Here is a 27263-nt window from a genome sequence, read left to right as displayed (position 1 = left end):
AGAGGCAGACACATCGTTTCTTATAAATAGCAGTATAAATTATTTTATTTACAGAAACTTGTTACAAAACAAATATACTATACAATCTTTACTTTAAATATTAATTCTAACCTATGTTTTGTTCATGAATTACATAGCAGCCAATACATAAGTCCAGCTGAAAATGATTCTGATAATGTATACCCCAAAAACAAAACCAAAAAAAAAAAATAAAAAAAATCTATACACGCTTTTACATAGTATGAATGGTGGTTTTATTTTTTTCTTCCCAGACAAGCTGTATTTTCTCTCACTTTCACATTCCAAGTCTACGGTGCTAAGAAAGAAAACATCCTCGTAGTGTTTCCTTGTACTGGAAACAAAGTCGAGATGTCAGTAGAGATTGAGGGTAAACAAAACACTTAAGTGAAGTTTTTAAATACAAACCCTAATAACCCGGAGGGGGCTTAGGCCACACACCGATGCTAAGAAAATCTCAATGGAAAACAAAAACAGAAGTGTTTCGCAATGGGCAGCTGACAAGCTCAAGTTCCACTACATTTAGGGTTCAGAGGCAGACTTAAAGCCAAATCCCCTAAATACTTTGAACATTCAAGTAAGGGAAAAACAACCCAACGAATACTGTCCTCAAACAGTTGGGATGAAACAAATTCAGGCACTTTCTTAATTTGATATTTCTTTTAAGAGCTGCTCAACGCGTTCTTTAAAAGCTGTGATTCAAATTACTCGTTTGGCAACAACGACGCAAGCAGTTGGACCGTAAAAATGTTCCTATTCCTTGCAATAATTTCTGCAGTCCCTTCAGCCTATTTTCTTTTTTCTTTTTTTTGGAATAAAAGAACGTGTTTCAATCATGAAATGTGTTTAAGGTTTACATAGTGTTACGACTGAAGAGTCCACGAGAGATGGTTAGCGGGGGCACAGCTTCGAGCCTGCACGACATCGCAGAATCACAGGCTAATTGGGTCGCAGAGTAACTTATTTTGTTAATTCGTAGGCAACATAAAATGTGTTGTAAAAGCACATGTGATTGAGACCTTGAAAAGTGAATAAAGGTTTCCTGTCATACAGACACATGCTACAGTGACAACACTTCTTTCCCTAAAGGATCCCAGTACACGATTCATGAGATGCTTCAGCTTCCACATATAGGCATATTGCATTATATAGACTTGGCAGTGAACCACTTCAAATAGTCATGTTCTCTGACTTTATCTTTTTTTTGTTTTTTGTTTTTTACTAAATAAATAATGAGTTTTCAAAATTGTACCAAAAATTCTGCGTGTACAAAAAAATGCCTGTGCAAAAATACATATTTGAACTATGTACAATTTGTTAACAAAATATGTTTTCTCAAATAGGGATACTTCAATACTTGTTTGATACATAGGCTACAAGGAAAAAAAAAAAGCTAACTGAAGATTTAAAAAAAAAAAAAAAAGTCTACTAGGTTTTCCACACTAATTGACATCAGTGGAGGTTCCATAAAACAGGTGTTGCCAAAAGATCTAAGATCTATATCCAGTGAAGCCATCTCCATGAATCTCACACTGTAACACTCGTCCCCGAGACCTCTTGACCTAAGCTATTTCCCAACGAGTGGGGCAAGTATTGCCTGATTTAAGACTATTTTGACAGCGGAACAAGAGTACAATGCCTCGTCTACTGTGACAAATCTCTTCTGAACATAGTGTTACTGTGAGGCATTCAAACTGTAACGTCCAGAGCTTGGGTAGTGGTTACACACAGGAGGGACAATCATACCCACAGAAGACAGGTGACGTGCAAGTTTGCTCCAGTTAAGACGTACCATACCTGATTCCCTATGTTTAAAAATAAAATAAAATACAATTCACATCTGCCCACGTACAGCTGTGGAATTCACTCAGCGGTATAAGTAACTTGTGGCTATAGTTATACAGCTTGCACAGATTTTCTTCAATCCACAAATGCGCCATCACCGCTTCATAAGCAAGACTGCCCACCTTTTACTTAAAAAAATAAAATAAAATAAAAGTAGTTGGCAAAGCTGATAGCAGCTTTTTGGCTTGCTTTGTGGACAACTAAAGCAGTGCCTGTGGAGAAAGTAGTTATTTAGTGCTGTTCACAGTTGGGGGTAGGTCTACTGTGGCTATCATTTTGCACGCTGAAAAGATTCCGAAAATTAACAGGCTTCCTCAAGACCGAGCTCTCCCTCTCTGACAAAAGATCCAATCGAATGGGCACATCAGGTGTCCTTTTCACATTTAAAAGCACAACCGTCTTCACCAGGTCTACAAAGCCCCTTTGTAGTTCAGTGTAAAAAGATCATAAGAAATCATAGAAAGGTAACACTTGCATAATTATTCCGGGTAATAAAAGAAGTGACCAGATCATCCCTACGGGCTCGTCTCAGGCTACTGCATGTTACCCGAGGTAACTCAACATGTCGCCAGGGAGAATCACACTAACAAGAAGTGAAACAAGGTGATTGTGTGTATTTTTCTTAAGGTTTTTGCAAGTAACAGTTTGCTTCTCCTACTGCTTTGCTTGCAAGGCTTCTGAGATCAGGCGCTGGGGGTGTAATTAAGTTGGAAATTCCAGTAGTCCAGCAGAATTTGACATGAGAAAAAACATTACTCGTACGCACACATAAGCACACACACACTCTCACACAGTCTTTTTTCTTCTTCTTTTTTTTTTAAACAAACACGGAAGAGATCTGCTCGTTGTCTCCCCAGTTGCTCAGTGTCATGACGGCTTGTTGCAGCAGCCCTTAACCTGAACCCAATGACCTTTGAACTACAGGACAAGAGACCGATGGCTGTTGCAATTGTTCCTCCGACCAAACAGGAAGACCTCTCAGAATACTGGGACAACAGTGGCGTGGGGGGGATCCTTGGCTTGCGCATTAGATCCCTGGCGCTCCACGCTATCCCCCATTCAGTTCCCCCTGCGCGCACCTCACACACACATGGCTTTGGGAGAAACGGTAAGGACCACATATACATCATTGGGCAGTCCAAATTATCTCCACCCTGAGGATTGTGGGAAGCTGAGAGTAATGTGGATTTGATTTCAGAAGGCCTCATGCATTCCAGAGCAGTATGTGGACCACTCTGGATTATTTCCCGCCCGCCTGCCAGTTTCATACACTGAAGCCGGACACCACTGTCAGGGACGAGCCTTTGGCTGGAAAAGGAGAGGAGAAAAACATCATCTTAAAATGGCTGTAAAGTCATTAGTCTATAAACTAGTTTTGTAGTTTAAGATGAGGCTTTAATTTCTAGCAACAATTATGTCTTTTTTTTTTCTTTTCTTTTTTTTTAAATCGGGGGATTCAAATGTCGGGCAAGATCATTGAATGTAATCAGAAATGTCTTATCACCTGATACTTTTGGCATTATATATCAAATACTATGAATACCTCATTTCCTCATCTTTACTCAGTTTATATCAGCCCTTCAGGTTCTTTAATATTTCATTTCATTCATTTTGATAATTCACATGAAAAACAAAAGAAAAAAGTTTTTAAAAAGGATTATGGCTGAATACCACTTGGGCACTTTGCTTGGAGGATGCAGTTTATGTGCATGATAGCTCAGAACTGTGAGGTGTTCATAGTCATACTTTATTCATTTATTTTGAAGTAATACACTACACTTTCATTAGTCTGTGCTCAGAATAAGAAAATTGCCATGACCTAATATATATCTGAAAAATGTGGAACTGTAATCATGGTTTAATGTAGTATCCTTAAAATCTTAATAATATCCATCCTTAGCCTAAGATTACCCACATCCCCAAATTTTAAGTGCAGTGAACTGAGAAAGAAACAAAATCTTTCACAAGATGCAATCAGTGAAAACAAAAACACATCCTGAATGTGTCTCAAAAACCAACCTGATGTAAATGAGAGTTGTTGGGTAGACCCGGTGTCCCTGGTATACTCCGCCCATGCTTCCCATGGATGTTGTTAATGGCTGGTGACTTGGCCACTTTGGGTCTACCTGGTCCTGGCCCCCCACCTCCTACTCCGAGCCCACCTTCCCCACCTCCGCTATTTACGACACTGGAGGCAGAAGAGCTTTTGCGCTTCTTGGCCTCCAGGCGCCCGTCTGAGGAGTGGTGACTAAAGCTGGTGTGGTGGTCAGATGAGGATTGGTGGTGGACAAAAGGTCCCAAGGAAAGGGTTGAGTCACTGCTGTTCATTACCACACTCATACGCTTGATGGACTCTGCAGGGCTGCCCGAGGGAGGACCTCGTGCTGGTGGCCCAGAGGAGCCACCGGCGGAACTGCCAGAGAGCTCGGCCTTGAGGCTAAGGGAGTTTGTTCGCACAGTAGGCCCACAGTTAAGCCCCACACTGTGAACCCCACTATGGGAGGAGGATGACGATGAGGACGAAGGACCTAATGAGCTGTGGTGGTAGGTGCTCCCTGAGCTGCCGACATTTGCACAGTTCTTCTTAAAAGAGGAGGAAGAGAAGTTGGCATTGGAAGAGGAAGATTCAGTGGAGCCATGGGATGAAGAGAGGATAGAACTGTTCTTCCTCTTCTTCCCCGAGCTGAAGCTAGCGCCGCTACTGGTATTGTTGGCTCCAGTGCTTCCTCCACTGGTGGCGTTGGGGATGACGGTTATGGAGGAGCCAGACGAGCTCTCCTTGGGCTTAAAAGATGATGACGATTTGGTAGTGCTGCTGCCAGAAGAACGGGACTTAGGCACCCGGCCTGAGGTTAGGGAAGGAGCTGAAGAAGAAGAGGATGAGGACAAGTGGGCTGAAGGCATCTGCGGCGACGAAGACACTTGTCGGGCTTGTGTGGTGCCATAGGCCGGGTGCTCAGCCCCACCCTGCGGCGAGCTGCGGGCATTTAAGGTGGTCCCATAGGAGAGCACTGACTTGCCCTCGTAGGATTGGCTGTAAGGAGTCTGGGGCAAGGTGGCAGGAGGGCCCAGGAAGCCTGAAGAGGGAGTGCTACAGTGGGAATTTGTGCTTGTCCTATGGGTGGGTGCAACAGAGGAGGAGTTCTCCAAGGCTAAGGGGATTTTCCTAAAGCAAAGAATATCAGAAATTAGCCAATTATTAATTTGACTCATAAATTTAAAAAAAAAAAAAAAAAAGGAAAAAAGGATGAGTCCAAGACTGACTTACTTCCACATTTGGGAGTTGACATGCTTTTCCATCATTGTGGTGATGGTACATCGCACTTTGTCCCATCGCCGGTCAAAGGAATAATAGCCTCTCCCAAACAGTCGACTCCCAAAAGTACAGTACTGGGAATAGAAGGGAAGAACAGATGAGAACTGTAATCTTTAATGGCTTGACCAGTGTAATAAAAAAAGGAAAGTTCCTTGGGGGTAACAGCAGATAAAGTGCACTTACAGCTGCCGGTCGTGGATGATAACCTGAATAGTGACAGTCCAGTTTCTCAGCATTGTCCTCACGCTCCTCATTCTCTCCCTCATCACTGGATGGTCTAGAAAAGCCATCGGGGGTCGTTTGGGGATGGTGTAGCGACTCGTGGACTGCTGCAGAGTCTCCAGAAATACCACCTCCGTGACTGCTGTTTAGTCTAATGGAGAGAAATTGTGCCCGGTCACTTTCACCATATTCATCAAAGCTGAATCAAATTAAAACTGTCTGTTTTACGCCTGTGTGAGCAAAGCTACACACAGGCACAATACAAGCACAGCAAAAAATCAAAGTGTGGCACAGCAATTACCGTGGAAGACCAGGGCTGTGAAATTTGGGCTTTCCAATTGGCAAAGGCTTAGTGGCATCAAGGGCTGGGCCGTTTCCATGAGCCACCTGGTGGGCATCATGGCCAGAGGTGAGGTGGGAAGAGGGGTGTGGGTCCCTGAGAGGGGGGTTTTGCTGGGAATGATTTTGGTGGAGTTCTCGCTCCCTCTCCCGCTCCCTTGTTCTGTTCTTGTGCTCTGCCAGCAATGTGTCAAAGCGCTTCCTCCGGCCTGGCACCGCCCTCCGCTGGCTTAAGGAATGTGTCTGTTGAGACATTATCAAGTCAATAGAATTTTCATTATGGTAAGAGGTGGAGAGAGTTCTCCTTAGAACGGCTCTTAATTTCCTTTTTTTATTGCTGTTTATACTTGGCAGCTCTGGCTCTAACAAATTTTTACAACATCAATCACAACCATCCTTTGAAATGCAAAGAATAACTCAGGTAATATTGTACACATTAAATAGAATAATACGACATAATTGAACTGTATGCCAAAGTGCTCCACTTATATTAAAACGAGTGACGGCATTGTGCTGTTTCATTAAACACAGACATTGTAGTTTCCTATATTTCACAGTAGAGTTCATCATTACAGGCTCCTCAGAGTTACGCTGTGCTCCTCTTTGTGGCAAACCATCTGAGCTGACAGCATGTGTCCTAGAAACACCGGCCCTCAATTGTCAGCCTGTGGCTGCCGTGGGAAACGCTCATCCAGAGGTTTGAAGCTTGCTGCCTCCACAAGTATGTCAAGAACACGTTAGATCATCTTGTGAATCTAGCAAGTGTGCTTTGATCCTCATTGCTGACAACAAGAAAAACTGCTGAGCATTACCAGCCCAATTCTCTTAAAAAAAAATAAATGCATTTATACAGCTCAGTAGCAGCATGCAAAGCAGGGACTTTGTTACCTTGCATGTTAGGGATCTTGTGCAGGGTTTTCGAGATGTCACATCTATAACGCCACAGTGGATATCTGGATTAAACTCACGTTCTGATAGCAGAGCAAAGGGGGAGGAGAAAAACATTTGTTACCTTTATAATTTGGGACAAGTTGTGTTATGCAAAACATTAACATTACATAATCCTTTCCCCTCTAAGGTAATGTATGGGACATTTTGTTTAAGCTGCCGACAACATTCTGAAATGATGTCTGCTAGTTACACTCTTTCATAGGCAATAAAATAGGAACCTTATGGGAGGTTCGTCTAATAGATTAAAAAGCAAGGTTATAAAAAACAAAAACATTTAGGCTAAGCATGTAATGCGGTATGAGACTTTTAAATACTGACAAAATGTAACTAGTCCCCCCTCATTCCACATTCCAGCTGACCTGTGACTTTCTTGTTAACGTGACGTCTGCTACTCGCACTGCTGCTGTCCTGCTTCTTCTCCGAGAGGACAGTGAGGTGGCCCTTGCCATTGGGAATCTGGCCTGGGGCCAGTAATGGAGGCTTTGGTATGGAGGGACAGTTAAGGCCTGCTTTTAGGGCTGATGAGGAGGTCGTGATGGCGGTAGTGTTGGAGCTCACAGTGGTGCTAGAGGAGGATGTAGAGGAGGATGAGGTGGTGGCGGGGGCAGATGGAGCTTGCACCGGCTTAGCTGGCGTGTCCGGCTTCGGATGCATCTTGTCCATCTTGACAGCTGGAAGGCTGGAAGAGAAGATGACAGCGATGAAAAGGGTGGTGAGGAGGAAGCTGAGAGTTAGAAACAGTGAGCCAGTGACAAGCGTATGGTAAGAGACAGATGTGGACATATGGATGGCCCTGCGAGGACAATCACTACTAATATGTTCCGCTATATATCAAACACCTTCAAAAGAAGAAAAAGGTCAAAATCAATACTCGCGTATAAATGACTGAATCAGATTTCTACCGAGAAACAAGCAGTAAAGGCAAATAGCTCTGACTGCCACATAAACCATCAATAGTGTAGTAGTACCTTATTTTCAAGTACTAGTATTGCTACAAAAACTATTACAAGTAGTCTCCATTTCAAAATTGTTGTTTTTTTTAAATTAGCCTTTAGTATGTCTGACAGAAATGTGGTTGTAACAACCCTGCACCTGTGCAGAGTGAAACTTACATCTTTTCTGGCTGGTTCATCCTGAAGGGGGCAAAGGGGGGTCTTCGCTGAACGCCTGGCAGCTTCTCTTTGGCTGGTTTGACAAGTTTGGGATTGGAGGACGACAATGAAGAGGAGGGTAAGCTTGAGCTAGCAGCTGAAGATCGACCAAGGATGCCTCCGGTAGCCACTGCAGCTACGGACACCGAGCCCACCCCGGGCCCAATCCCACTGCCGCTGCTCCGGTTCCTGGCAGACGCAGGAAACGGCGAGGTGGACGCTGGTTTGCTAGCCGAACTGTGTCTTCTCTCTAAAATGATAACAAACGAACCAGAAAGGCATTAAAACATAATAGTTAACACACTAATTATAATCCAACACTACTATAGGACTAAACATAGTTGTGACTCATAAAAAAAAGAGAAATGGAAACATTAAAAATCTCCCTCTAACAGCTGTGAGCATGTTAGCTGAACAGCTAATAAGAAGTATTGGTGATTCATCCGCTGCATCTTGAAATAGAACTGGCCAACAGGTCAAGAGCTTTCTTTCTTGCCTGAGCTTCTTATAACAGCTGCTGTGCAAACTGATGAAAGTCAGTAAGACAGCAGAAAAGGTTAGAGTGATGCTTAGTTGTGGATGACAGGACAAAAATAGAACTTGGGGGGGGGGGGGGGGGGGGGGGTGCTCATCTGCTTAAATCCAAAACTAGCTGTCTTTAAGCACACTGCTTTCCAAGATGAACAAACTCTGTGTGAACACAAATTACACCAATTACATATTTACACAAGACAATTACAGATCTACTTTTAGATTACATCACATCCTATTTTTAGTAACAGCGTACAACAAAAGCTGCTGTCCCAATGTCACCACTACACAAGCACTTCATAGTTTAAGGTTGATTAGCTGCCACTGCATAAACAATTAAAAAGAAAAAGATAGACAAAAACATCATGAAGGATTTTTGTTTTAATTCAGAAATGACTGGAAGCATGAAGCAGAGAGATCTGAATCTTGGCAAAAGCAGCAGCTCTCTAACAGAAATAGTGGGCGCTCTGGGTGACACAGACCGACATACACTCCTGCTGCTCTGATTACATGTAGAGAAAGAGAGACTGACAGACGTGAGCGTGGGTGTCATACGCCCTGCCTCGATCACGCTCAATCCAGGGAGCTCCCTCACCTAAACCAAACTGAGAATTTTCAGCATCAACATCTGACATGGAGAGAATCTCCTGCTGGAAGCTGCATGTGAGCAAAAGCAGCTGCACATACAGAGAAACAAGACAGACAAAGGTGACTAACGAGAATTTCAGAAGAGAGACGGCAAATAAACATTTGACTAAACACTCAGTCAGCTCTGAGAAGCAGCAACAAAAGACAGGACAGAAAATAACTGTATGCTTAAAAAAATGAGAGATAAAGGTGCATCAGCACCAGAAGCATTAGTAATTTTCTACCAAGAATCTGTGTCAGCTGGCTACTGTCACCAGTGTTTTTCCTGCATGATTAATAAATAAATAAAAACAGGCACCTCCATGAAAGAGGTTTTGGCCAAAGGAAAACCACCAGGATTATAGAAAAAAGTATTTTAACTTTTTTTCAAAGGTTCTTAAATGGTCTAAAGAAAGAAAGAAAGAAAGAAAGAAAGAAAAGTAACATGAAAGATCTTCTGCCAAGTATGGTCACCTAGACCCTCTGCCCCAAACTAATCATGCTTATGTGTGCAGTCACCTCTCAACTGTCTTTTGATTTAGTCCCATTTTGTGTGATTATAGCTAACTATATGGTAAAGCTGGGGAGTGGGTTGTGGGACAAAACTCACTGTCATCAGGTAACAAAAAAGTGGAGTGGCTACAAAGAATACGAATGCTCAAAAAAGGTACCACTCCCATTTGCCTTCAGCTATATTCTTCAAGAACACACACACACGCACACACACCTAACTCTTAAACTTCTGCTTTCTGAAAGAAAAGGGAAAAAATTGCTTTTAAGCGTGCCCTCTCCACACCAGGGGTCTCTCCTGCACATCCATTCAACCTACACTCCAGATATTTTCCCCTCCCACTTCTAAGAAGCCAAACAACCCAAAAGCTTTTCTTTCACTGCCTCCCTCCCACTTCCTCTCACTGTCTTGTCCTGTCCCAGTCAACAGCGAACCTCTGCACACAAACTCACAACAAGATATCCAAGTGAGACAGTGGTGCTCTGTCTACAAAACAACAAAAGCCAACAACAGCACCAATGGTAGTCATAACTGATGTAGGGGAGGAAAAAGGGTAAGGAAAAAAAAAAAGGACAGACAGACACAAGACATAGGAGGAGCCTTAATATCATGTTTCATATTATCAAACAGCTGGCTCAGTGGCATGGGGGAAACCCAGCCTGCAGAAGTGAAAAAAAGAAAGAAAATCAAGAAGTGTAATGGTCTTACTACAAACTCCACAGGCATCATGTTTAAGTAAAGACAAAGTGTAACCTATTTTTTTTTTTTTAAAAAGAAGGTAAAACTAAAACCTTGAGTTAACAAGAAACTCAAATCCACCGTGGTTCCCTTCTTTTACCATTTGAGCTCAAGACACTGAATGCAAAATTCTGTATGTCTCGATCTCTGAGGAGTCTTTGTTAGACAAGTTCATAAACAAATGCATAAAACGCCAGGCAAAGCAGGAGCTTCCCGTTCCGTGGTGAGTGTCACCCCTGCTGGGCTCAGCCTCAGCCGAGAAGCACAGACACCTAAAGGGAGACAGATGGGCTCAAAGAAGCACGCTAATATCATATTGAGACCATCTCAATGGTGCTGAGATCAGTGCCTTTTCCCCACGTTAACGCTGCATGGGGTCCTCCCATAATGACATCACAGAGAGGACATGGGGTAAAACACAGCAAGAGCACTGCTGCTCTGTATGGCCACACATACATGGCTACAGAGTTTCACTTAGATTTAGACTGTGTGGTTACAGCTGATGCAATAAGCTCATTAAGTGAAACTTTGTTTAAAAAATAATTTTGATATTGCATGGTTTAAAAGCTTCTTTAAAAAAAAAGTAATTCTTTGCATTCAGCGGCTCAAATCGGAAGATTTACTGTGATGGGGAATCTTTGGGTTTAGCTTCACCGCCTGATTTTGAGAACAGAACTTAAAGATGTTGCAAAAGACGAAAAAGAGACTGGTGCATTCATTATGATAAACACACTACAGACAATCTGTTCACACAAAGAATCAGCAGCAGCAAACAGCTGAAAAAACAAATATCAAGAAACATGATGAAATCACTGTAAATTTCTGGGTGCTTCTACACCATGGACCAAGCCGAGCACAGTCTGCATTAACAAAGCAACCCCTGTATATGAAGTAAAGCCACATGTTCTGATAATGATTGTTTTACTTTACACTTGGTACTGCCATCCAGTGTTTATCTACAGTTCCTTCAAAACCCCCTGACACCTCAAAATAGAGGCTGTATTTCAGACACACCCATATATCTATACTGTTTAACAATGATGGAGAAGCCTCTGAGTGATGTTCACACAGTTCCAAGGACAGTTTTACCCTAGAAGCCATGTGCTGCTATACCTCCCTCTTGTGGTTGACCTTGATAAGTGTAATTGCTGCTGCACTTCAGAGAACACCAGGCACTTCCAGGTATTTAGTGGCCATTGAAACATCCCCAGTTTAATGTCTTAACAGTACTAGAAATCTTATCTGAGCTGTATCTGTTAAAACAGCCCACTACTGGAAAGACTTGAGAGAGACCTGTCAAATATTAACACAGGAATTTTTAACACACAAACAGTAAATAAATAGGCTACTGAGTGGAGTAGAAAACTGGGTGGGTGGGTACACAGAGAGAAGAAGCACTACTAGGAGTGTGTTAATCAAAGAAACATCACATTACTCTTGGTATGGGGGGGGGGGTATATGGATATAGAGTCCCCCCAATTCTTTATCCCCAAACCTTGCTGAGTATCTGCAGTAACAGCCACCTCCTTGTTGTAGTGGATTATTGCTACTACTTGAATCTAGGAAATCTAGCTCTGCACCCCAGCTGCATAAAAAATAACTGAATATATAGATAAATCAAGGCGTGTGTGTGCGTGTGTATCACTTACCAAAGTGTGCTTGAAAGGCTTGTGGCTTGACTACCTGACCACAGTGGCTGCACATCACCAGGTAGAAGTCGTCCTGTGCGGGACACTGGCCAAATATGGACATGTCTGTAAACGGGAAGATAGAAGCAGATGGGGCTCAACTCAAGGAGAATAAATAAAAGCATGACCGATGCCATAGTTGGCAGCAGACTCTGCAAAATACACAATGTTCAATGTGCAACCAAACATCAACTGCTTACTTTGTTTTATATTTAATGTGCATTTGTTGGGGAGTGGGCCGAGGGGTAAATAGACAAACGCAGCAGACCACAAGAAAATGCATTCTTGGCTGAGCCCTAACAGCAATTCTGAATTATTGCCTAACACATACAGTAGGATCCATAAATGTGTGAACAAGGCCATAATTTTCAGAATTGTCCTTTTCTACTCCATCGCATCAGAAAAGGAAATTTAGCAATCACAGTGTCATAAATGTAGACTCAAGTTAAATTCAAGTGGTACAAAATACTGCCCCACCCATTTAGCAATGGTAGATATTCTTTTACAAAGCTCCTACATTTCACGGTCTCAAAGTTCAGTGGACAAACTAACATAATTATAACATTTTCAGATTATAAATAATACATTAAAGTCAATATCTGCTTTTCAGCCAGTCAGTGAGAGAACCTATAAAGTAGCCAGAGTTGAGGTGCTTCTGGAGCTACATACTTTCCATATTGAGGCTGTGTGCAGTGGCTTGTGTTCTACTAATCTGCATTGAAGGCAGTGACCTGAAGAAACTGCTCTGTTTGGCCTTTAAGAGTCAGGGGGTCCTTTGTACCCTCAATGTCCTCCAGTACAGACAGTGGGAGGCAGTATTGGTTTAGTGACTGAGATAATAAAAACCTGTGTAAACCTGCTTTTTCTGCACACAGAAAACTGAAACCGATAAAGACTGAAGCAGGTGTGAACAAAATCTTATCAACATTCATTCCTAAATGATGCCTCGCTGGTCAGAATACTCATGAACAACTACTAAATGCTAATTTAACACTTGAAAACAACTCCAACCTTTTATCTTCTTAATTTAAAATGATACAACAGGCCACACCTGGCCATGAAACTGCATATCAGTTAACTGTCCAATTTCTTTTGAACCTTTGAAATAGATGAACTATGTAAAGCACTGCTGTAGCAAGAGCCTACACAATATATCACACAGTGCTGCTTTATTAGAAATCCACTGTGGTGGTTTACAGAGGCAAAGTTCGGAAACTGTGCTTTTGTTCAACAGCTTAGACAAAATAAATTTGTAACACAACCCATTATAGGAATTTTTAAAAAATTAACAAGCTCAGGAAAGCAGTTTGGCCAAGTAAAGTCTACACATGCAACCCAGGAGTGATTTGTAAATATAGATCACTTATGAGCCCTTATTCACCATGGAGAACAAGTACTGGTGATAAGCACCAATCCAAAGGTTGCCTTTCCAAGATATAAACAAACCCAGGACTGGCTTAGAGCGTGCAACATTTCTGACTCAATAATTAGGAGATATCACTAAGGAATCAGGTTTAATAAGGTGGGTGCCATTTCCTTAGTGCTTTCTATGTTGTTATTAAGAAACAAAGAAAGTCTGCCGTTTGGAATGCCACACTCTGAGCTAGGGCTGCTCAATTAATCGAATTTTAATCTCGATTACGATCTGGGCTTTCAAAAATGACTGAGCCGATTATTAGCCCCTCCCTCGTGCTTTGCTCTCGCGCTGTTCCGTGTGGCAAATCAAGCGCACCTCACATTTTGAACATGTGTCACAACAATTAAGAGCAGCAGTCCCCAACCTTTTTTGCACCAAGGACCGGTTTATGCCCGACAATATTTTCATGGACCGGCCTTTAAGGTGTCGCGGATAAATACAACAAAATAAAACTAGTACCGGTACCGAAAAAAATAAAATTTATTCATAACACACGTGAAAAGACCAAGGAAAACCGAGTAAACGATAAAAACGATAACAAAAATCACACTGAAAACCGATAAAACCCCTGAAAACTATACATTTCACACCTGAGCCTCAACTCTCGCGGCCCGGTACCAAACGACTCACGGACCGGTACGAGGCCCGGGGGTTGGGGACCGCTGATTAAGAGGACCCGAGGGAAGCTCGGAAAGCTAAGCAGAAATTATTTGGAGAGGAGAGTGACTGCCGTTGGTTGAAAAGAGAGGTAAAAAAAACTTCAGTGGTGTGGAAACATTATGGGTTCGCGGAGTCAGACGTGGATCAAGTAGACATAGTGTGTAAACTTTGCTACGTACCTGCACCACAGAGCAACACTGCAAAGTTCACTAAACATAGATGTTTACATTTTTCATTTATTTTTTATATTGCAAACATTTGCACTGTTATCAGTATTTGCACACTATTTTATATTATTTTTTGACAATCTTTAAAGCCATTATTCAATACATTGTTATTGTTAAATAAATATCGTCAAATAATTGAGATCTCAATTTCAGTGAAAATAATCGTGATTATCATTTTTGCCCTACTCTGAGCTACCAAAGGAAACTACCAGATATTCTGAGAAGGGGCAGTTTTGCAAAAGGTCCAAATGAAATTCTGAATCTTGCCCAGGTCGCAACGCTTGTTTGAGGTTTTGAGGTTTGAGGTTAGGGTTAAAATTAAAATGCTGACGCACACAACATCATGGATCATGATGCATTTCTTCCTGGATAAAACTGTAAAAACGAGAATTTCCCTATAGTAAATAGGCAAATACAAAGAAAACCATAAAAAGCAAGAATGCAAAGGTGTCTTCAGCTGGAGAACCTCTGCCCAATGACAAACCTCACGCTTTAAAGGCACTCCAAGGCGAATCAGAGGGAAGTGCTGCTTCTCAGCAGAATGTGATCAAAATTTACCCTGGCGGAGAGAACCAGAAACCACCTAATTAAGGAGGCTAATTAAGAGATTGCCTGGGGCGTTATGATGAGATGAGCAGAGGAGAGGATACAAGAGCAGAGAAGTGGAGCCCCTCTCCAATATGTACTCCGCCAGGACCGTCAAGGGTTCTCCAAACATCACTGGCCAAGTCTTGAAGGGATGAGGGCCACTAAGCAAAGACCGTATAAAAGATGTACCTGCAGATTCTCTCTCAAGGAGGTCAGAGGCAATTGTGTGTGGATGAATTGACAAGTCCAATGCTACTTAATGTGTGTCAATTGTCTGAAGCTATTTTGCCAAGTGTCTCCTTCAACAGCAATGGACTTGCTTTAAAAGTATCTGCTTGCTACAAAGAGGAAGGAAAATATCCTCACTTAATGGACAAAGGTATGTGAATTACGAGTGGTAAAATGTGACATGGAGTATTCACTCGTTGCCAGTTGCAAAAGGACAAGCCATCAAAACAAAAGTTAAATGCTAGCGTAGGCAACTTCTATGTTCAATGCATCTACTTTAATTCTATTCTGTCTATACCCAATTTGCTTATCCAAGTAGCAAATTGCAGATATAATGAGAGAGCAAACATATTTGCCAAATCAATAACTTCCTGTGTATTTTTCATTAAAACTGCCTTTCTCTCAAATCTACTGAAACAGGACAGGAACTGCAGCATCCAACCACATTTCCTCACTGGATCAATAGCAAGGTCAAACAAGACTTGTTTCCAAACTGCTGCAGCAGTTCACGTGCAGTATTTTTCATTAGTATTTTTCTAATGGGATGCTCAACTATGAAAGTAGACATGCTATACAGCTTTGCTACTCCACGTTCAGTGCCGTAGCACTAAATGGCCTTTACTGCTAAAACTGTCCGACTTCAAAAGTGGTCTAACGCCACTGTGTCTGCCCTCGTCTCAACCTCCATTTTCTTCTTTTTCAAACATGAGGTGTTAAAGACAGAGAGAAAGAAAGTCACTCTAGACAAGAAATAAGACAGAACGGTGAATTTAAGCCAAAAGGAAAGAAAAAAAAGCGCAAAACGGGAACAAAGTCGCAGTAAACGAACAGAGAAGCCGTCTGAGGCCTCTGCGAGACAAAGAGGCAGTGAGCAAAGGACATACGCTTGAAGGAGGAGGAAAAGAGAGCCTGAGAGCACGAGGCAGGGGAAGAGAATGAGAGTCCAGTTAATTTCAGCATCCCCATCCGTGGCAGTGATGAACGATCTAGGTGCAATCGTAGCAGCTCTGGCTGCTGCTGAGTAGCACACATGCTGGCTGCATCTGACCTGTGGCTGACAGTGGCACTACATTTCCCAGCTTCCCTGACTGTGACAGCACCACTGTAAAATTTATCAACAGCATGACAGAATGATGAATTCATCAGTCATCCGGTACCATACATTATTACAATCTGTGTGCGTGCATGTTATTCATCTGCGTGTGGTAGAATGGCAGTAACGCCACAGGAGGAATCTGGTGGTGAGTCATGGCAGAGCGATGTAGTCATCCACTTGTAATACCCCTACCAGACGCACGCGCACACACAGCTTTCTATGAAGACAAACTTCTGCCACGAGCAGCATGTGTTGATGAGCCCCATGACACAAACAACAGTCACTGACAGACGCCGCAACATGATAAAGACATGTTTCATGACAGCCAAATGTCAACTGACCCCGCATCCTTGAATTCAGATGAGCATTTTGTCTCTGTCCTTTATGCAGAAAAATGTTCTAAATGGTTGACAAATGAAAAGATACAGTGACTTAGTGGTGTCCTACGTCTCGTACCATCAACACCGCTCCATTGCACGTTGGCGCTGATTCTCCAAGTTTCATGAACTCTACACAGGACAGAAATTTTCAGAGACATAATCTACCATTTTGTGTTTTGTTGACAGCGATAGAGAGCAGCATCTAACTATCTCCCGTAAGAGTTTAACTCGGTTTAAGCTGGTAGCTAACCAAGCATACGACTTACTTCATTTTCCTACTCAAACTACTCCCTTATCTGCCCAACGCATGTGAGCATCATAGCAACAAGCACATAGGACACACTGCTGACCACACACACACAAAAAAGGCAATATTAGATAAGTCCTCTGTGAAGCAGTCTGCAATAAACCCCCTCCTTTATTCAACACATAAGGAGGAAAACCAAATAAAGTTGGATAGGCAATGATGACACAAGTGTGGGACAAACTATTGTGCCAAAAACGAAGAGAGGCTGAACCGCCAATCTCCACACTCATTCAAAGTGCGACTTCAAAGTGCATTACTACTAAGACAGTGAGGCCTTAGGGCTGTCTCACTGTTAAACTCTCAAACACACAAGGGCTCTCTCAGGTTTTGTGAGCCCTTTATGCTCACACTGCATTTCTGCAAACACTCCCTTAGGGAATTACCCACAGTTCATAGTGTTGTGACGTTAAACTGTGGGTTAAGGGGGAAAGCCTGAAAACATTAAAAAAGTAAATAAACAAAGGAAGGAAAGAGGAAAAAAAACACTAACATGAACCAAATGCTATATGTGTTCATCTATTCGTCACCTGTTCATACTGGTGTTCGTTTTTTGTTGCTGCTTGTCAAAAGCAAGTGAATTAGTACTTCTTAAAGCCACTGCCGAGAAGATGTTCAATTCACATGAATGGCTCAGCCTTGGCCATGCAGAAAGTAAACAGTGTAACATAAAATGCCCCAAACAACAAATATGTTTTTGAGCCATCAATGTAATATCACATGGTAAGCCCAAACCTGCCGTCCTACTCCTGTATATACCATTTTGAGTGCCCAACCTCTCGCACACAACCACTAAACAGGTAACATCATCAGTCTGTGAGGGCTCAAACCCTGGGCCTTAAGACGAATTTATACTTCTGTCTTAAATCTTCAATGTCATGATGTAACCTACACCGTTTCCTGATGATCACTTCCTGAGAAATGTAACTGCACGTCAAACTGATGCAGCCAACAATTACAGTGATTGGAAGAGTTGACAGTAGTAAACAGGCCAATGTGTTTCTGGGCACTTTTTCACTCCAGTTTTTGAATTTATCAGTGACAGAATAATCATCATCGCCTCAATATAGGAAATCGCAGATTTTAGCAAATTCCTGGATGGAGACTTCTGAAACTATTAGTATAGATGTGAGGAAATGTTCAAATAAGTGGAAAAACTTGACAGACAAATATGTTTGACCCAAGGAGGGAAAAACGTCCGAGCTGTCTTATCTGTCACCATCATGGCTTGTACCACATATAAAACAAGAGGGCACGACCGCAAGGCAAATAACAACCCATCACATGCAAGTTCGAATGCTGGCAACAGCAATTGCCACTTTTATAGGTTACGTCGTAGGCGTATGTGACATGACTTCAAAATACTGTCCATCCAATATGTCGATCAATGCTTTAACAACTACGATGAGAATGCGAACTACTAAAATTTAACATTTGTGCCTTCACAATGTGAATCACTTAGGTCAGAAACCTGTTAAATTCTTTTGATGATTAAGCACACCACAGCGAATGATTCATAGCTGGCCGGAGAATTATTGATGGTGTTGACGTCTAAAGGAGCTTCTTGCGGTTTTTGCTTGATTAGCACCGTTTTCTCTTGACCAAAATGATCCATGTAAAAACAATTTCAAAACAGAGATTATTATTTTTAGTCCACATTTAGTTCTGAAAAGAAGCTTAAACAAAAGAATGCATTTTAATCTTGTTGGCCTACCTACTGCAGTAACTGCTCCTTAACAGCAAGGTCATACATGACATGCCCTGCTTGTTTCTCCATCAGCGGGAGATAAAATTCCTTTTTAGAAAGTAACTACATCGTGGTGAAATGTATAAAACACAAGAACAAACATGTCCTCTCCATAGGTATACACTTTTAAGTAGACTGCCTAATTAATAACTCAAGACAATGCACATCATTAGCTCGGCATAACGCCTTTCATAGAACAAGCTAAGCTTACAATCACCACAGTGACCAAGTTGATTCATCACTTGATTTACTTGTGCCTCAAATGAACAGGTTAGTCCTCAGCTCATTTCGCCAGCAGACTTATCCTTATTTCAATCTTGAGGTCTGGCGTGTTATATTTCAGCTTGGAAACTTAAGCATCACATTAGTCTTAAGTAAACAAAATGCAATTTTTCTTTTATAACGATTTACCTTTGTGATGAAATTCATTCTAAATCAAGGCCTGCCAGCAGGACCAATCAGCTAAAGCTAATCGAGGTGTTTCCAAAAATAAAACTGCAGTACAAACTGCTTTGAAACACCTCTCTCTAGCTCAGAAGCCAGGCAATGTGTGTGTTGTACATTGAGTTTTAGCTGCTGTTTAAGATGATGCCCTCTGACATGATTTTACAATTGTCCTTCAAGAGTTTATTAGTTAAACCTACTATGTTTTAACCCTGGAATAACCACACCTACTAGCAGAACAACAGTCATATCAAGATTTTAATCAGTGTAGCCTGGTTGATTGTTTTTATCCTTTTCAGGGTTTTATATGTTTCATACATGAATAGCTCATGCATACTTGTTGGTGGTTTAAAAGGCCAATAAATAATAAATAAATATTTTTAAGTATTTTTCTAAATAAACAGTAAAACTATTACCATTGGTTAACATCATATGTTGGTTGTTAAACTGAAGTAAGCAAAAACATAACTTAACATTTTAACTTAAATATATTGTACAAAAAGTCAACTTGCTCTTTTAACAGCAGTAGTTTAACATTATTATGCTGGCTTTTGCTTTGAAAAATCAGAGCTATGCCTACGAAGTAACTTTTTAACTTCTTTATACTTTGCATTTCTCTTAGCAACAAACATCAATGTTGTCTTAAGGTAAGGGGAGAGATGTGAAACATGGTGGAAGTTTTGCAAAATGGGAGAAATATGGATGCGAAACAAAGTCCTTTAACCACACCATCCAATGAAATACGCATTATCACTTTAGTCAGCAAGTCCAAGTTGCTAATCATTAAGTTATTTTAGGTTCATGTGCAAATGTCACCACATGAATTACCGACACGTCTGACTGATTATATCCGGGTGCGCTTGTTTTACTATAAGTTTTGCAGAACGACGCGAGTAAAGTGTTTGAATCCATGTTAGCGTGAGTGAATGTATGTATGCGTGTTAACCCCCATAACCAAAATACACCTTTGGCCCTAGAGGAAAAAAAAACCACTCACCTTCTCTGCACAAACGCATGGCTTCTCGATTTTTCCCGAAGTCTTTAAAACTTTCCTCCGATTCAGCACCTAAAAAATGAGGCGATCCGAAACAACAAATGAATAGTTGCACTTGCTTCCCTGCCCGTGCTGTTGCTACCAGTAGCGTTTCTTCATATTCAACCGAAAACTGCATGCACTCGGCCAAAAAAAAAAAAAAAAAAAAAAAAAAAAAAGACAGGACTGGCAACTGTCGCGCTCTACCTCGCTTCCTCGCAAACATACGGCGCGCTGGGGAACTCACCGTCGTTGCCGTGGAGTTTGGCGGCGTCGACCCAGCTGCTCCAAGGCTGTCCCAGCATTATTTCTGGACTAGGCAACGATCTCCGCTCTGCAACAGTCGCCATTGCTGTGGAGCCTTCTCCCCGCTGGATCTGCTGCTGCTTCAGCTGCTGCCTGGCCGCTCGGCGCTGCTCCCCCCTGACGTCATCCTCGGCCCTTTCCGACATTCTTTCCGCTACAATGTAACAACACGAGAGTCAGCGCTGGTAGAGCTCGGGATAGGAGGACTTTTATACTGATTGACACGGGCATACGCGTGTTGTTTTCAGCAAACCCGCCTCTCAGAAAAAAAAAATCGCCCTGTGTGGTAACTTGACGTTACAAGTACAAAGCTTACACAACATACTGTTTAACGTCGAATAAATAGGCCGGCTGGCGATTCAGCTGAAGGTTGCTGGTTCCCTTGGCTGTGGCTCACTCGCTAGCTATCATTTAGAAATTTAAATTACATTTAATAATTGTAAACTATACTTAAGAATAACGATGCTATCAAATACAGTGCTTTGAGGCAAATTTGTGATTGGTTATAAATGAACAACAACAGTAATAATACCAATTTAATGCACAAGTTATTAGTTAATAAGGATCGCTTTTGAGATTTGACTCCATATAAACAGTTGTAAGATATACTAAATACTTTTTTAGTAATTGTGGGTGTGACATTAGAAGATGACTGACCATAACATATTTATAATTTATTATTGATTCTTTGTTTTCTTCCCATACTAAGAAAATGTGAGCTTTAACATCTGAAATAGAGCCATAAAGCTGATATCAATATATAGACTTTCTACTGGTGACTTATGAGTGAAATACTATATTATAATGGCTTTATGTTTAGAATGTATGCATTAGCTTCCCAATATTTTGAAAAATATGAGAGAAATACATTTAGAGATATTGACTTTGTATAAAAGGATTACGGTCAGTTACATTAGATTCCATTTAAAATAAAGACAGGGTCATGTTACTATTAAACACGTGTCTAAGATGTATTAATGCAAGACTTCAGAGATTTTTGAATGACATGCACAAACCTTTTAATTTCTAAGCATTTCAGATTTACAAAGTCTGTTATAATCTACCAAGTTTACTTTCACTTTCAAAATGAAACATTTCTCATTCTACCCAGACAGCATGTGCTTGCCTAAGTAAAGCTGAACAAGGAGAGAAAAAAAAGAAACAAAACTAGAACTGGGATCCTTTTACATTCTTGCCAGAAACAAAACCTAGAAAAGTACAGATGTCTTATAAAGACGGTGTAACACACTGACTGAAATTACTTAGAAATGGCACATCTCATCTGTTGTGGCGTTTCATCTTTAATATTAATCATGCAGTGTTGGACGCTGTGTACCCATTTTACCCCTCTACCTGAAATTCTTACTCCAATTTGGCAAGTACTCCAAAAAGCCTTGGCCCTCTCAAGTACAGAGTTTAGTGTAGGAATGCACTGATATTATCAGATGAACATCAGTATCAACTGGTGTCAGTCTTCCTGACTGCTATCACCTACCAAATGCTGATTGGGTTCTGCTGTGTCAAATAAATCAGGTGATCACACGGTGTGATGAAGAGCTTAAATAGTTCAAGTACATTTAAAACTTCTCTTTGCTTTTAGCACAAAATGGTAATAAATAAAAGAAAAGACAAAATGAGCAAACAAAGGAAGGAAAAAAAACAGTACTAGTAAATTGTGATCTCAAAAATCTGTTTGAAAGTACAATTTTACCATCATGTATTTAAATGCAAATTAAAAACATCATCCTGAATATGCTGGCTGTGTGTGTGCTCAAACACTGTGATGAAGAGCATTTTTAAACACTGAAACTACAATAATGTCAATTTAACAACCTTGATGCCAGTTGGTTTAATGTTTTAACTGGATATAGTTATTTGACATGCCCTCAGATTTTTCATTTCTTCAAAACATCTGTTGCCTTTATTGCCATAGCATCATATCTGTAAGGTCAAAGCAAAATGATCGCAATAGTGTAGTTTCAGGAACTGTGCCCAGTATAGCTGTGACATTCTTGTGGGAGGAACCAGTTAACAATTAGTGCACTGATCATAACAAGAGCATTTCAAGAGGAGGAGGACTGTGTGATTACCGTCATCCTTTCACGTACCCTCACTCATTAATTTTAGAGAACTACTGCTTCACTGGAGAGGAAATAATTTGCATATGTAACTTATTAGCACCATATGTTAGTAGCTGAGTAAAAGCAATAAAATCACAAAGGTAGTGACAACATGCCTCTGACACACAGAAGAACGTCAAGCTTACTGTACCTGAAAGAGGTCATAACGGCTGCATCTTTCCTGTGGCTTGAAGGAAGAGATTCCCCTTTCTATACACTCCAGTATATGGTGATTGATATTTTGGTAGAGAGCCAACTCTTCAACTGGAGCCTAGTCCAGCCCAGCTGGTCTTCCCTAGTTTTATGTTCTTTAGGATTTTTTTTTCCTGTCCCTTTCAGTTTTACACCATGATTCACAGCAGACATTTCTACTCTACTTGGCTACATTACCTTATGCTTTACTTTGCTCTGTAAGCACATTTAAAAACCAAAAACAATCTCAGTTTGACCCCCTCCTCATGTTCTTGCCGTTTTTATGAAATCACCTTTAAGTAAATACTCTTAGTTAATTCCAGATTGCCCTCTCACAGAAGATTTTGCTCTAGTAAGGTGAAAAATTGAACACTCCCACTGGTCCTCAAGTCGCATCAAGCTTTTGAGTTTATCTTTGTTTTCAGAATCAATACCCATGTCCAGACTGTAAGACTGTATATAAAGATGGAACAAGCAATCATGATGTCATTATTGTTTTTAGAGACAGAAACTCCCATAGGTGAATGAAAGGGTAAAGTGATAAGTTATCAGCTAAAGCTAGCTGGACTCAGTATTATTTCAGAATACTTCCAGGAAATCTGAGATAATATTTATGACATTGTAAAAAAAATACTGAATACTTTTTTCTTTTTAATTATTGCAGTTTGCACGCAGTGCCATTATTTTTTTTTTTTTTTAAACGAAACAAAGAGTACTTTCCACCCTTTTTTAATGAGTTACTGTCACTGATGACAGACTGCCTAATTAAAGTGCTAATATGTTGAAACAAGGTGCCAGCAACAGTAGCACTCTAGTCCAAATGTAAACCAAAGCTAGCCAAAAGAAATTTTAAATCATAAAAATAACTGCTTAATACCTTAATTTAACAATAACTCAATTAACTTAACCTTGTAAAGCATCAAAAGCCTGACCAATATTGTCACCAAGAGACCTTGTACCAGCTACAACATAGCTACATCAGTAATCCTCATCCACTGTTTGCTTTTCCTGACATATAGATTGTAACTACCTGGACTAAAATCACCATCAGAGACTGATATACAGTTCTCACTCTCAGATAGGCCTGGCCTTTCTTTGTTATTGTGCATGCTGGAGGATGCAAATGCATGGTGTTGCTATATTGCTGATGTCATATGAAGATTTTTACTGGTATTACGAGGAACAGCCCTGCTGTGCAGATGGAGCACACAGACAGAGATATCTGCTTATTGCTACTAAGTAAAAGACTAATAAAACACTAGAATTTCACTCACCAAAACTGAACCACAAACGTCTAGATTAGGCTGTACCACACACCTGACAAATCAAAGTGACCATGCATTATGAAAGAGGCTTACCTGTCTATGAGGCATAAATTGTTTATTTGTACCAGGCTATAAAGATGTCTTACCGTCATTTACTTGGACATTTTAACATAACAGCCTGTAAAGATTGACTTGCTTTTGGGGCCAGTCTCAAATGGCCATTTATTTATCTAGCACATCCATGTTGGATTCATTTTCTAGCCCAAAATTTGCCACTTGGTCAAACACAGCAGAAGCGTGTAATCATCTCAGATGATTTAATCCAGTGAGTCTAATCAAAATCTATTGTGAGTTCAAAGAACAGAACAAAGCAGATTAGCGGGCGCTGGATCAGCCAGCTGATGTTGGATCTTTTAAGCAACATACAGAGAACAGATGCTGTAATAACGAAGACCTCTGTAACATTAAGTAGTCCAACACAGAAGTCTTGAAATTACACAATTTCTGTAATTTCCTTGATACTTACTGAGGGGCAGCTGCACTGTTGGTCTTTTTTTTAAATTCAAACAATTCATACGCATATAGTAAAAAGAAAAACCTAATCTTAAAGCCCAATACAACAAGTAGTATAAAGCATATCCTCAGATGCAACTCACTGATGCTGTAGTCTCATTAAGCAACACTTCCTTGATACTGAATACTTTACAATAGAAACTATATTCGGTGTTGGGCCGTTGTGATGGAAGTACTACATGACTAGGTATGATTATTCTGCAGTTATGAGGAAACAAAAAACCCACCACATGTCAATACAGTTTTGAAATGAACAGCAGCAAGAGCTTACCTTGGCAAAACAAGAAACAAGGAATTTATCTTTAAACTCAATCAGATGATCCACATCAGTTTGGGTGATTCCTGGCTGGCACACACACACTGGATAGGAAATCTGGAGACATACACAGACATGCATTGAGGGAAGATGTAACTATACCACACCTTTTCCTTTCTATAGTTAGTAGGTGGAATTTTTGAATTATGTGTAAAAAAAAAAAAAAACACTTTCATTCTTGCCCCCTTAGTGATCAACTTAGTCAACATAAAGCAACACATACATCTACAGGAATCCATTTTAAAGACATGTAGACATTTTTATAATTTTTGTTGTCTTCATACATTTAAGGCATATTGCTGTTTATTCAGTGGTGTACTGTACCATATGGATTCCACCAACTTTACATTTGTTAATCGAATGTTGCTTTGCTTGTTTTGATGCAACCCTTTAAAACTTACAACCTAAATACAGTCAGAACTAAACCACACTTCTTAACTTTAAGTTATCTAATGTCAAAAATGTGTTATAATGAGCATGAAATCAAAATATATTCACTGCAGGCGACCTAAATTCCAGGAATTACTGGTGCTAAAAAAAAAGGTGTATTGCTAATATACACAACAACTTTTAGCAAAAGCAGAAAGAAAAATAAGAATCTTACTGCTGCAAAAGTGGCAGTCCGAAACTATTTTCACACATCAAGTCTGGAAAATGTTCAAAGAGTCAGGTCGGGAGACTGTCCAGTGTTTTCTCTTCTCACATCTAGCTCACAGCAGAAGATTATTAATTGTTAATAGTTAGTGTGGTTTAGGTGAACAAGCTGCCTGGCTGGAAGGTTGAGGACACAGGACACAGTCACTCAGTGTAAATTCACCACAGTACTATCTGCGCTATTCTCACATTTGACAACACGTAATACATATAGACTATCTATCTATATGTATAGACATCTAGAAGTCAATACTTTCCTGTTAACTTTCAATAAGTTAGAGTGGGAAACAATTACAGAGTATTATGTAAACGCTGGCATATGGGTGTCTGTGGAACATGATATTTAACCTTTCGACAGCAACAAAAATTCTGACTTGTGACAATGCAGAAGGGAAAAGTTTCAGCAGAACTAAAATATTAGTATTATATTTGATTCTGTATGCATGTGCTGTCAAACAATACTACAAGACAATTCTCACATCTTTGTCATAAATGCCAACACTGATAAAGTGGCAAAGAGCTAGTGCCACCATTATAGCCGTTGGCCTCTACGGTGTCACAGTATTAATACGGGCTTATAACATGTTTATAATTAGATCAGAAAAATTGCCTTGAATACACTAATATATCATCTGAACATCAGTAACACTGACTTCTGACCAGCATGTAAGATTATGTTTACGGTGGCAGCAGCCGATGTCATCTGTTGTGTTATCTGCTTAATTTATTTAATCTTTTTTGTTGTTTTATCTTTCTCAACTGGGTGGCTAAATAACAAAAGCTCATAAAAACATGAGAAATAAAATGAGATTCAGACAGAAAAGATATGATCCAATTATCACAATGACTGGAATGGGGAACTGGTTATCCTGGATTTCCACCTTTATATAGATTCACTGAAAAGGCCTATACCGGTTAAGAACAATGTTAATAACATTCTTACGGAATATAAACATACGAGTACCCGTAGCTTAGCCTTAGTTCGGTTGTGGTTTTGACTTTATGAAATGAGTATGTTAAAGGCCATGAGTGGAAGAACACAGCATTATGTCACTTCTTTAGAAAAACAGTTGTTGTCATTGGCAGACAGGTGCAACTCTGACACATAGATAAGAGAGAACACAGGAACCAGAATTCGTATTGGCTAGAATTGCTGCCACTTCTACTCGACACTAATTACACTATCGTAGTTATTATTATTTTTGAATAAAAAAGACAACATTAACCTTCACCGGAAATACGGTATTTGAAAACAGACCAAATGTCTATAAGCCGTTGTGTCGTGACATTAAGCTTAATCTAGTGTGGGTCTGTGACTGGTACAAACGTTACTAAACAGCACTGATGGCTAACATTAGCCTGCTAGCTGGCTAACGTTAGCCAGCCATGACTAGCGCCAGCGAGGAAGCTGACAGCAGCCTGACAGCCCAGCAGAAGTCATTAGCCGCGGTCACATATCGACAACAACTTCACTCTTACCAAGGCTCTGGATCCTGTAGACGTAAGTCTGACACCTGGCTGATGTATATCAACTGGATGCACAGGGTGAAGGAGACAGAAGACGGTGGAAAAGAGCGAGTTTAGTGCTCAGCCTCTGTGGAGGTCTTCACCTGGTGCTTCCATGTCTGTTTACCAGACTGCATTCTGGGACAGAGAAAAACGTCACCGCGCCACGACGCAAGCGCGAACTGACCAATGACTGCATGGCACCGCCGAACTTCTCCACCAGGAGATTTTATTTATTTATTTATTATTTTATTTTATTCCCCTGTGAAA

At 40.6% G+C, this 27263-nt stretch overlaps 1 protein-coding gene across 5 annotated transcripts; it reads right to left on the bottom strand.

Moving 5' to 3' along the window:
- Positions 1–16: 16 nt before the first annotated feature.
- atxn7 (ataxin 7) lies at positions 17–27145 on the bottom strand. Of its 5 annotated transcripts, XM_085159933.1 has the most exons (14): positions 26967–27145; positions 25438–25538; positions 24789–24890; positions 20309–20521; positions 20026–20094; positions 11899–12003; positions 7804–8092; positions 7051–7370; positions 6629–6711; positions 5703–5983; positions 5363–5552; positions 5132–5253; positions 3883–5029; positions 17–3171 (listed from the first exon to the last, which is right to left on the bottom strand). In XM_085159933.1, the coding sequence occupies exons 4-14, from the start codon at positions 20511–20513 to the stop codon at positions 3154–3156; spliced, it is 2829 nt and encodes a 942-aa protein (XP_085016059.1). In that variant the 5' UTR covers positions 20514–20521; positions 24789–24890; positions 25438–25538; positions 26967–27145; the 3' UTR covers positions 17–3153. The 5 variants fall into 5 exon arrangements, with proteins under 5 accessions (XP_085016059.1, XP_085016056.1, XP_085016055.1 ...); XM_085159930.1 differs by having other exon boundaries at positions 25438–27145; XM_085159929.1 differs by lacking the exon at positions 25438–25538.
- Positions 27146–27263: the final 118 nt, after the last annotated feature.

This window comes from Neolamprologus multifasciatus, chromosome 5 (genome assembly GCF_963576455.1).
Source record: "Neolamprologus multifasciatus chromosome 5, fNeoMul1.2, whole genome shotgun sequence".
Taxonomy (NCBI): domain Eukaryota; kingdom Metazoa; phylum Chordata; class Actinopteri; order Cichliformes; family Cichlidae; genus Neolamprologus; species Neolamprologus multifasciatus.
The sequence above is the reverse complement of the archived record's forward strand: the minus strand, read 5'-3'. Positions and strand labels throughout refer to the sequence as shown.